Here is an 11,509-nt window from a genome sequence, read left to right as displayed (position 1 = left end):
GTGATCAACCTTAGCTCAGTTGGTGGTTGTCCTATTCAGAAGCAAAACCTGGACATCAATGCAGTGCCAACAGTGGGCATCAAATTAGAGCATAATTAGAAGTAGTAATAATAATAATAGTAGTAGTAGTAGTAGTAGTAGTAGTAGTAGTAGTAGTGGTGGTGGTAGGCATGGTAAAATTAATGGAACATTCGTGATACAAAGATGCAAATTTCTATTAACAACAATAATATAACAGATATTGAACGCAATTTATTGGTCAGTCGCAAGATTTTGTTGTATTATTTTGCCGCTAGATGGTGCTGTTTCCGAGAAGGTAGAAGTGATACATGCCGATTGACTGAACAGACAATGACTGCTTTTATTATGAAGAATTTCAGTGTGGGATAATGCATTCAGCGGCGTAAGTTACATTTACATTTTGAAACTGATTTGTCAATATGTATCTTGTTCTTAAAAAGAGCTTATGTAGAGTGCATTAACATTGTGTGAGTTATGGTGAATTCTGAAGGTCAGACATGAATAAATAACAGTTCCGTTGTTTTTGCCTGATTATAACGTAAAACGTAAAATAGCAGTTACGTTGTTTTTGCCTGATCATAGGAAATGGTATATTGTATAAATCAAATTGTGTACGATTATTTAATAATGAAATGGGAGAGTATATTTATTACACATTGTCCTATTTCAAATGACTTTTAAAAATAGTAAATTGAAACAATTTTCCATTGTTTCTGTTTTCCTAATATCCCTCAAGTCAAATTAAGATGAAATCCCCAGTCTCTGTGCCATCAAATCAACACTCTCCATCAGCCTATTGAAGCATGTAGCCTACTGTGACCTATTTTCACTGTGCAGTTCAGCTGGGCTTTGCAGCCAGAAATGTGTGAATGTGTGCATGTAGACCGCAGGTGCCTGATCAACCACAGAGAGTGCAGTTATGCTATGAGGTGGGGAATCCCTTCCTTCCGGGGTCACACACAGCACATACTGAACCACAGCCCAAGTGCCCTAGTACAGCATGTCCTCAGACATCAGAAAAATAACAAAAAGTTCAAGAACAAAATTATTTATAAAGTATTTTTCTAGGAGTACTAAGAGATATTATTCATAGTGTTTTAGAGAAATCATGTATAATGAATTATATATTTTAGCCTGCCTCTTGATTTTATTTTTACTCAAGGTATACCTTGAAAAATCTAGTTTTTCTTTCATTTTGGTGTTGAAACTATTTATTCTGTTATTTCCGACTCAGTGTTCAAGCCTTGAACACCACTGAACTACACCACCAACTGCACTTTCAGCATTCCATTCAGAGCCATAGGCCATCACTAGAAGCCTGTGCTTCAGTTTAATGCTTGAAGTGCTTTAGGTGGATGTATCATCTAAACACCCAGTTGAGGCCTTTTTGTGACATGGGACTACAGACTACAATACTCACTTGTTTCCACTAGGTGGAGCTCCTGAGCCGGGCTTCACAGAGGCCGCCGAAAGTCTCCCGGGAAGAAGCTCAGCACTCAGGTCCTACATTATGCTGCAAAACATAAGTATGTGTCAAAAGTTTTTCCATCATCCTGACAAAACCACATAAAGCACTTTCCACAGACTGGTGATTAATGGCCTCCCTGACTGAGCCATAATTTGGTACCTGGCTCTCAAGGAATGAGTGATGTGAAGAGACCATGATTTTCAGAAATTGGCTGACACCTGGCTGGATGCTGGAGAGATGCTGAGGTACAAGTTCCCATCTTACCCTTTATATATGACTGACATGGTAAGGGGATAAGCGTGTTAAACGCCTAAACGCCCAAATCTCCCTGAAGATGGCCCTTTGAAGCCGGCTGCTGAAACCTGATCACAGGCACATGTCTGTTGGGTCATTGGCTGCCTCAGTAACTCAAACCTATGACTTGATGAATGTTTTATTCATTCCAGCCGCTAGACCTGTTCGCACAAAGATGAGCAACCTGACTCCATTGACCTGCACGCCTTGGCTTGGAAAGGACCAACATCCAGGGGCTCAGCGGTGGAACAGGTAGGAAAACAGGGAAAACTCAGGAGATGGAGACCCTGTCACCCCTGACTCTTTAGTCCAGATGTTGCCAAGGGATCTTAATGAAACCTTAAAACTGCCATTGGCAGATTAATTATGTTATTGATTCATTTTGTCACAGGTGACCTGATGTATCCTCCATTTTATTGAACTTATTAACGTTTCAGTTCTTTATGATATTTATGTTGAATGAATGGCGATGGTAGTTCTGAGAGGAAATATGCCTTGTTATCTTTATGCATGCAAGCTGAATGAGAAAGAAAACCCTTGCGAGAAGCTAAACCCTTTTTGAATTTGTTTCTTGTAAGTGGATATAGATACAAACCACCTGAATGCAGGGAAAACATGAACGTTTGTCTCTATATTAATATATAGATGTTGAACTGGTGATGTATTTGGGGGTGAACCAAATGATTTAATATTTCCCAATATAATTGTACTGCTTCATACATAATATAGTAAATATAATCCTGTTAAGTTGCAAACACATTTTGACAAGGAAAGTGTTTTGAATGCATGTCTATCAGAAGTAAACAATTGTCAAATGCTTTAGAAACATTCCTACATGAAGACAAAATGCGTTATTATTCTTAGTCGCAGGCCTATCAATAATGAATTGAGATGCTCAAGTGATAATGTTACGGAAAGAGTACGGGCACCATACCTGGTGTAAACATTTGAGTGGTTGAGCATCACAGATGCATAGCATGTGAGATCTTTACCTATCGATAACCGATCACTTAATCCCTGACCTGGTCATTTAGAAATGGGAGTAGTCGCTAACCCAGTGATCCTTGAGGCTACAAAGCATACATCAACACGTACACCTACTTTGTACAGTAGGTGTAAGGGCATAAGGTGCAGTGGTGCTAAATTCACACTTCATCAGCTTTTCCATTTAAATTCACTTAAACTATCATCTCTGTCATTTCTGTGTTCCTGATACTATGCTAACGAGCGGGTGTGTATTTTGTCTTTAAAATGCAGGTTATGGTCATAGAGCATGTCTGAGCAGAGGCAACGATCCCTCTCCACTTCAGGAGAGGCCCTTTACCAGGTCCTCGGCCTGGACAAGAGCTGCAGCCATGAAGACATTAAGAAGTCCTACAGGTGGGTACACAGGCCAGCCGTTCTCACACAGACATTAAGAAGTCCTACAGGCGGGTACACAGGCCAGCTGTTCTTACACAGACATTAAGAAGTCCTACAGGCGGGTATACAGGCCAGCTGTTCTTACACAGACATTAAGAAGTCCTACAGGCGGGTACACAGGCCAGCCCTTCTCACACAGACATTAAGAAGTCCTATAGGCGGGTACACTGGCCAGCCCTTCTTACACAGACATTAAGAAGTCCTACAGGCGGGTACACAGGCCAGCTGTTCTTACACAGACATTAAGAAGTCCTACAGGCGGGTACACAGGCCAGCCCTTCTCACACAAACTCTAGCGGCCCATGCTGGAAAAGAATTGCATGCATTGCTATTCCTTTGGGGGATGAATGTAACTTAACCAGATAAACCAATGAGAAACCTTTTTTTCCAAATGACCCGTGAGCAGCTGACCTGAGTTATACTGTGGGCGGAATTCTGCTGATGATCCAGGCCTGTTATTTCACAGAGGCAGCAGTACGTGACTAGAGTAGCCACTGTGTGAAAGCATCCCTAAATCGGTCAATGGTGACCTTTAAGGTTTCGCTTAGGAGAGGAAGGAATCCCATCGGGGCCCTTATTATCAGCGAGGCTGGGTCGGCCATTTTGTAATCAGGGCATTTTGTTTTCATCCAGATGCATGAATATAATATGACTTCCACAAGGCTGAAATATTAATGCAGCACAGCAGATGGCTGCTAGTTTGATCTGTGACCTGTGACCTCCACTGAGGGTCGCGAGGGCAGAGTTCAAGGGGAAGGCGGGAGCTGTGCTCACCTGACTCTGCCTTGGCACGTGTTGCTTATGAATATGTGCATGGCTTTACTAAACAGAGCGCTCTCCTTTACGTACTAATGTGGACATTCCACCACAAAGACTAATACAGAATTGAATCAGTATGACTAAACTATAACCTTAGTTAATCCCAATATACTCTACATCAATATTTCTTAATTGGTCTAATTCATATTCATTTAAGGACTGATTTAAACGGAGAGCAAAAAAGCTTTTGCTGAAAATGAATATGTAATCATGCCAGCCCTTTCAAAAGTCATTGTTTTAATTAGAAATGAATAGGCAAGAAAGTATGCAGCACCATAAAATGTTAATGAGAAATTACAATTCACAGCAAAACCTGCAAAAAATAATAATTATGGCATGATATTTAATGACTTCTTCAGAAGGGGGCTATTATTGGTCCTAATTCCTGTAGACAGGAATTGCATTGGACCTTTGTTTGGTTTAAGCCTACATGTAATTAAATGAGGCACACGGCACACTTCTTAAATAGGTGTGCTTCCAAAAATACGTACCGTATATATATATATTAGTCTGTGTGTGTGTGCAGCCATTTGATTGATTGAAATTGAATGCGATGATCCAAACACTGGCTAGTTTAACCTTTTATGCATTGCCACCCCTACACTTCAAAATAAAGCCAGGCAATCACAATGTCTCCCAAAGTCTTGTTTTAATACTGAACAACACCCTTCCCTCAGGTTTAGTTTTGCTAGACGCAGGGTGTTTTCACTCCTGCCGTGTCCTCTGGCTGAGGCGCTAACAGCACATGCAGGTCTGTGAGCGGATAAGGTCTCAGACTGGAATAAGTGTTAAATGGTTGACAAACTGAGAACACACCAACAGCAGGGCAAAACCCCAGAAATCTGAGATTGGTCTTTGCACTCAAAATGCTAATTGCTAATCACGTGTGCAGGATAAAGACACGTTGGATGCATTTCAACAAGATGCATGCCGGCATCAACCCCCAAGGTGAGAAAAGTAGGCTGGAATAACTAATACATGTAATGACCTATCCAGTATGCCCAAGATAATGGGGAAATCATAATAGTTACAAATGCAATCACCCCAATTTCACAACAAAAATAAGAGATTTTATATTATGTCAATAATCAAGACACTTATAACTACTGGAATTGGATACAAGTGCAAATGAGGTTACCAGGTTTCCAAATCTAAAATTTTATTTACACCATAAGCTTTTCCAAGTACCAAGATAACTCAGCAAAAACCTGGCAGCTTCTGCCAGCAGGCTGAAACTTGGCAGCAAGTGAGCAAAACTGTCACTCCAAGCACACATCACAATCAAGAAAGAGCTGACCACAAAACCAATCGTTTGCAATTGCAATCTCAGTCTGGACTTGTCTTGAACCCCACTGAAAACCTGTGGTTTTAAATAGTTATATGTAGGTTATAAAAAGTATATGTATATTCTGTATCTCTGTTCTCCAAACTCAAAAGTGTGGTGTTACCCTTCCAATGGGAGGTCTGAAAACAGGGGTGTCAATAATTGTGACACGTCTAATTTATTATGTGTGTTAATGAAATTTAAGAAATGTAACTTAGATATTAGCCTTTATTTGATGGAATGAACAGTATACTGTAAGATATGTGAAAGGTGTTTCTATAGCATTATCATGTTTTGGTGAAAGAAAAAATTAAAACACAGCTGGATATGAAGAAAGGATACATTTTTTTATATCTTTCAGGAAACTAGCTTTACGATATCACCCAGACAAGAACCCAGAAAACCCTGATGCCACAGACAAATTCAAAGAGATAAACAACGCGCATGCCACACTGTCGGACATGACCAAGAGAAACATTTACGACAAGTATGGCTCCCTCGGTCTCTACGTCTCTCAGCAGTTTGGGGAGGAGAACGTCAACACGTACTTCATGCTGTCCAGCTGGTGGGCAAAGGTACTTTCAGCATGGTTACAATACTGAGTGTGTATTATTACCACTCTCAGGTAATAATTACCATTATTACCTCAAATATTTAATTACCATTACCTAAAATTGGGCCGGTAGCGTACTGGCTAAGGTACATGACTTGGACCCGGACGGTTGGTGGTTCATGCCCCGGTGTAGCCATGATAAGATTTGTACAGCTGTTGGGCCCTTGAGCAAGGCCCCAAACCCCACATTGCTCCAGGGGAAATTGTCCCCTGCTTCGTCGAATCAACAGTAAGTTGCTTTGGATAACAATGTTAGGAAAATAAAAAATTGTAATTATTATATCCATAGAAAAATAAAAATGAAATAAATGACACCCAATAGCACAATAGCAGCTATGAGCATTTTACGACTGTTAGAATATGGCCTCACCATTGTGTGTGTGTGTGTGTGTGTGTGTGTGTTTATGTGTGTGTGTGTGTGTGTATGTTTGTGTGTGCGTGTGTGTTTGTGTGTGTGTGTGCATGTGTTTGTGTGTGTGTATGTTTGCGTGTGCGTGTGTGCTTGTGTGTGTTTGTGCGTGTTTGTGTGTGTGTGTTTATGTGCGTGTGTGTGTGTTTATGTGTGTGTGTTTGTGTGTTTGTGCGCGTGTGTTTATGTGTGTGTGTGTGTGTGCGTGCGTGCGTATGTGTGTGTGTGCGCGTGTTTGTGTGTGTGTGTTTATGTGTGTGTGTGTGTGCGTGTGTGTGTGTTTATGTGTGTGTGCGTGCGTGTGTGTGTGCGTGTGTGTTTGTGTGTGTGTGCGTTTATGTGTGTGTGTGTGTGTGCGTGTGTGTGTGTTTATGTGTGTATGTGTGTGTGTGCGTATGTCTTGTACACCCCAGGGCCTCTTTGCTGTCTGTGGCATACTGACGGGCTGCTACTTCTGCTGCTGCCTGTGCTGCTGCTGCAACTGCTGCTGTGGGAAATGCAAGCCCCAGCCCCCGGGCGAGGAGGACCCAGAGTGCTACGCCTCTCCTGAGGACCTGGAGGAGCAGATCCGCACCGACATGGAGAGAGGTGAGCTCGTGACCTGCGCCAATTTCTGCTTCCCAGAAACACGGCGAACCTGAGCCAGTGACACGCTCCTGCGCCTTCTTTTTACTGGTAACCGCGGTGAATCGTGCTCCTGCTGGCCGGCACCACACCACATCTGTTCGTGTCTACTTTCAGGCACACAGAGAGGCCGTGCACAGTGCGCACCCTGGGAGACAGTAAACTCACAACACAAAACACAAAGGGATTTTCTCAGATCACTGGATTCCCAGTAGTTGGTGAGAGGATAACCATGTACAGCACGTGTCAATTCAGTCAGCTGACTACCTCATAACAGGACATTTTTGTAAAACATAAAGACAACCATCTCGAATAGAACAGAAAGAAAGAACTTAAAATATTTTAAATGTACTCTTTTCACTGAAGCCATCTTTTGAAAATAATATCGGCTGTGGATAAGACTTAAGTCTATTGACAAGTTCATAGCACATGTTCTGCCCAATAAACAAAGTCACCCAGTTAATGGAAATGAATTGATGTGAGGCATCACAGCCAAATGTTTGGACATGATATACTGTTTCAGTGCCAGTAAGCAGCATGAGCTTTTTCATGCCTACAGCAGATAATTGCTGACTGTGAGTCACCCCTCTGAATGTGTTCCCATGGCGGTTATTTTAAGTCTCCTTGCAGCAATGAGAAACAATGCCTTTTAATGCATTCACAAAATGTAACTGTAAAAACAACAAGATGAACACCAGCCTCCTGCCTTCGCAATCCTTATGACAAGTTTGCACAACAGATGTGAACAAAGACATTTTACATAAAACATGAATAACACCCCCAAAGGATAGCATGTCGCATCAGGAGAAAAAAAATCTAAATTTAAATACATTAATAATAGAACAGTAATAAGATACTGCTTACCTATAAGGTCAAATTGTATGACTAAACCTGCAAATGCTAGAGACTTTACACAACTGTACACTAAAGTAACTATGCACAGAGGAGGAACACACCCTGACACACAACATACACAATATTATTGCTGTTAACATCTAAGTGGTGAAAAATGGTCATCACTTACCCCATATTACATACATACTACATCATCTAAAGCCATGTCATCTATAAGACCGTTTCAAAAACAAAATCCTTAATCAATATCCTCAAATTAAAACTTAATGCAACGGCTTGTTATAAAGGGTGAGAAAACACTGCTCTGTTCTGTCATGGTTTTAGGTCTCCTTAACAAAGGACAGTATTTACTTCATGGCTATAGCACAGAGTAGATTATGACAGTTTGGGAGGGCAGCAAGGAGCAATTCAACAGGAACACTTTGTTCTGAAATACATGGAGCCACAGCCCCTCTATTGCTACTCCAGCCTTCCAAGGCCCCTGGATCCGGAGGAATCCGTGTCGTACCCTCTCCCTTTTCACACTCTGGTGTCAGCCAGGAGAGCTCATCCATCAGTGTCGCATCCCTGTCTGTCCCTGCTCAGAGGGCAGGGCAGGCTGGGGGGCTTAGGCAGATGCTGCTCTGGAGTCCGTCCACCTCCCTGCTCCTGGGCCCGGGTGATGGACGAGGGCCCCTCCCTCAGCTGTGGCCGCTCTGGGCTGAGCCAGGACAGTCACCGAGGGGTGATGGTTAAAAGCTGTTATGTCCTTATCGTGTGCCGATGAAACACCTTTCCGGACTCCATGCCATCTCTCTCTCACGTTATTTGCAGGAAAGACAGCTTGGTTAAAATAGGGACGGGCAGTAGTCACAGGGAATGACACGGTGTCGTAACCTTTCACTTCAAATTGTTATTTTTCTTTTTCATTTGATTTATTCATTTTTTGGTAATGGAAGTGGGACTGTATAAATGCCACAAATAACAGTTCACCTCCAGCAAGAATGCAGCATGTAATTTTCCCTTCCGAAAACTTTTTTAAATTCTGTGATCACAGCAATTCAGGGTATTTCCCACGTAAAAAGCAAGTACCATATATTTATGAGTATCAATGAGCTGCAGACTAAAAATGAATTTCATAGGTCTAAGCTTTGCCTTTCTGAATGGTAGTCACTGTCTCCATGGGGTTCACTGGTCCAGAGGACAAAAGAATAATGGGCCTACATCTCTAAATTACCTCAGTCACCTCCTCATCACAGCATCTCACTCGACTTTAAATATGAAGTCTCCGCCTGTGCAATTTAGTTCACTTATACTGTGTATTAATAGAGCTTGCATGACTAATCAAGTTAATACACATGGTCTGTTATGCACAAATAAATCTGAGCTATAACTGGTATGCGGGTAATGTACATTTGGAGTGCTTATTTAACAAACTGATGTCACCCACCATCTCCCTGAATATGAGTGCACCTTGATGTGTGGCCACTTGCATGCAGTAACATTAAACGTATTTTGACTCTTGAGAATAGTATTCATCATTTCATTCACAAAGAATTTCCACTGAAATGCTGCAAGTTTTTCAGCTTGCTGTCTTAGCGCAGCCTTTCCCCGGCCAATTGTAAGACAAAATGTGCAAGTGTATAGGCTTGTATCTGCAAGGGAAGGGGGCAAGAGGTATTTTTCAGCAGAAACCTTATTGGCTTAAACCATATTTAAAAATGTAGTAAACTGGTTGATATGTGACTCTTCCAGATGGCGACACCCCCATTGTGCTCCAGCCAACCAATGCCAGCGAGAAGACCCAGCTAATTGGGGATGGGCACCGGAGCTACACCTAAGTACAGGGACTCGTCAATGACACCACCTCAGAGGTTACTGCACAGGGCCTCCAACCCCCAATAACTACTCCTATACCATGGCAGTGGCATCCATGAAAAATCCCAAAACTGAGCCTACCTTTGCCCTCTGACTGCCGTCTGTAAATAGTGAATGTGTTTGTCCATGCAATTGAACTGTAATTTGCTGTATTGTGTTTCAACAGGAATCCATTCACAAATCTTTCAAATATATTTATGTATTATCCAAATTTTTTAAACTACCCAATCAATTTCTAAAAGAGTGCATGAAGGTCACCCACTCTCTCTGGTGTTGAAAAATCTGAGAATGAATACAGATTAATTTGGCTTTTCTCGAAATTTCAATAAATACTAATAATTAAACTGTATGTTGTTTCAAGCATACATAGTTTTGGTGATTTTATGTTATGTATGTTTGCATTAAATGTAAAAGTATGATTAAATAAGTATAACTTTGACCAAAGTGTTTTGGCAAAGATACGATAACGAGCTGAAAAACAAGTTAAGAATCCACAACACAGTATGGCTCCTGAAATTGTTATCTCACATCAAAGGTCAAAACTGTGTCTGAAAAATGTGTGCCTCAAAATTGCACTCGTTGTCTCTTTTAGTGTATCCCAAGGTCCAAATAACAGAAAAAAATAGATTTTCCATCAATTTCTCCACATAAACATCGGTGGTTTTAGGGAATTAGAATACATATTCTGTGAATGTACTTCCGTTTCCATATTATTATGCTCTATGATTTGTGACAAAAAAAAAAAAAAAAGCCACACTCTAGTTCACACTAGAATCACATTACAACAACATAGAGATATGTTAGTTAGCTGCTGTAAACTACATATTTTTTTGCACAGTTTTACGATACTTTAACAAAAGAAAATGAAAGGAAAGGACAAGCAAAGTTATTTCAATGGGAGCTTATGGTTTGGTCACGAATTCCCAGAGTAAATCAGCGTCACACAATTCATTGTCAGTAAAGTGGTAAGTAAGGTGTCGCAATACGATGCATTGCCCACAAGCGCTCAAATTATTATAATACTAATAAATTAGTCAAACATTTTTCTCTCCGATAGTAAAAGCAAAAACATTTCCCTCCTTCGAGCCGGATTCGAACCAGCGACCTAAGGATTACAGTGTAACCGCTACAGTCCTCCGCTCTACCAACTGAGCTATCGAAGGGGATATATATGCGCTTTAAAATAAGAGTATAAGAACATACGTACAACATTATTTCATTCAGCATTTCTTTATTGTGTTTAGTAAGCATTAATGTCGCTTTTTATCGCCATAACTCGCTATGGTAGGCCACAGTCGCCAATATAGACATAGCCAGCTCACGTTTGAAGTTGGTATTCCACTGTTTTGGATTTCAATGTTTAACGCCAACGTTGTATTTAATCATCAACAGTTCGTATATCAGCATTATATTTTTCATAAAATTTTGACTTACAGTGATGCAAGTTTGCGGACAATAACAGATTTATTGGATTGCATTTGGCAAGCCGAATGAGGATTTATTGCACATATTATATGCACAGGTTTACCACTTGTTGCATGTTTTGCGCAACTTGTTCGTCATTGACTTAATGGTTGAACGAAGGCTTTCATATCAAATATATTCACCTTCCTAGTTATTCATTTTGAGCAAGTGGTTTCACTTTAACTGTAGCCATCGTATTACATCAGAAACCTTACAATTTGTACAGTGGCACCAGACTGAAGTTAGCCCATAAACCTACAAACCCACGAGTTTAACCTTTTAAGCCTTTAATGTGTTCCAATTGCAAAAATGTAATGGCCAAATTGGCGTAATTCGGAA

At 40.9% G+C, this 11,509-nt stretch overlaps 1 protein-coding gene and 1 non-coding gene across 2 annotated transcripts; one reads left to right on the top strand and one right to left on the bottom strand.

Annotated features, from left to right (window-relative positions):
- Window positions 1–1,644: 1,644 nt before the first annotated feature.
- dnajc5b (DnaJ (Hsp40) homolog, subfamily C, member 5 beta) lies at window positions 1,645–9,968 on the top strand. Its single transcript, XM_061240384.1, has 6 exons — window positions 1,645–1,734; window positions 1,936–2,035; window positions 3,041–3,163; window positions 5,710–5,923; window positions 6,784–6,958; window positions 9,584–9,968. Exons 3-6 carry the CDS (start codon window positions 3,057–3,059, stop codon window positions 9,667–9,669), a joined length of 582 nt encoding a protein of 193 aa, XP_061096368.1. The 5' UTR covers window positions 1,645–1,734; window positions 1,936–2,035; window positions 3,041–3,056; the 3' UTR covers window positions 9,670–9,968.
- Window positions 9,969–10,783: 815 nt separating this feature from the next.
- Window positions 10,784–10,869, bottom strand: trnay-gua (transfer RNA tyrosine (anticodon GUA)). Its single transcript is given in 2 exon segments — window positions 10,784–10,819; window positions 10,833–10,869. It is a non-coding gene; the product is annotated as a tRNA-Tyr (tRNA).
- Window positions 10,870–11,509: the final 640 nt, after the last annotated feature.

The sequence above is a fragment of the Conger conger genome, chromosome 4 (genome assembly GCF_963514075.1).
Source record: "Conger conger chromosome 4, fConCon1.1, whole genome shotgun sequence".
NCBI classification, from domain to species: domain Eukaryota; kingdom Metazoa; phylum Chordata; class Actinopteri; order Anguilliformes; family Congridae; genus Conger; species Conger conger.
This window is presented reverse-complemented; position numbering and strand designations above follow the sequence as displayed.

Coding starts and splice junctions, on each gene's coding strand:
- dnajc5b (XM_061240384.1), top strand. CDS start 3,057: ATGTCTGAGCAGAGGCAACGATCCCTCTCCACTTCAGGAGAGGCCCTT. Junction 3,164..5,709: donor GACATTAAGAAGTCCTACAG/GTGGGTACACAG, acceptor TATATCTTTCAG/GAAACTAGCTTTACGATATC. Junction 5,924..6,783: donor TGTCCAGCTGGTGGGCAAAG/GTACTTTCAGCA, acceptor TGTACACCCCAG/GGCCTCTTTGCTGTCTGTGG.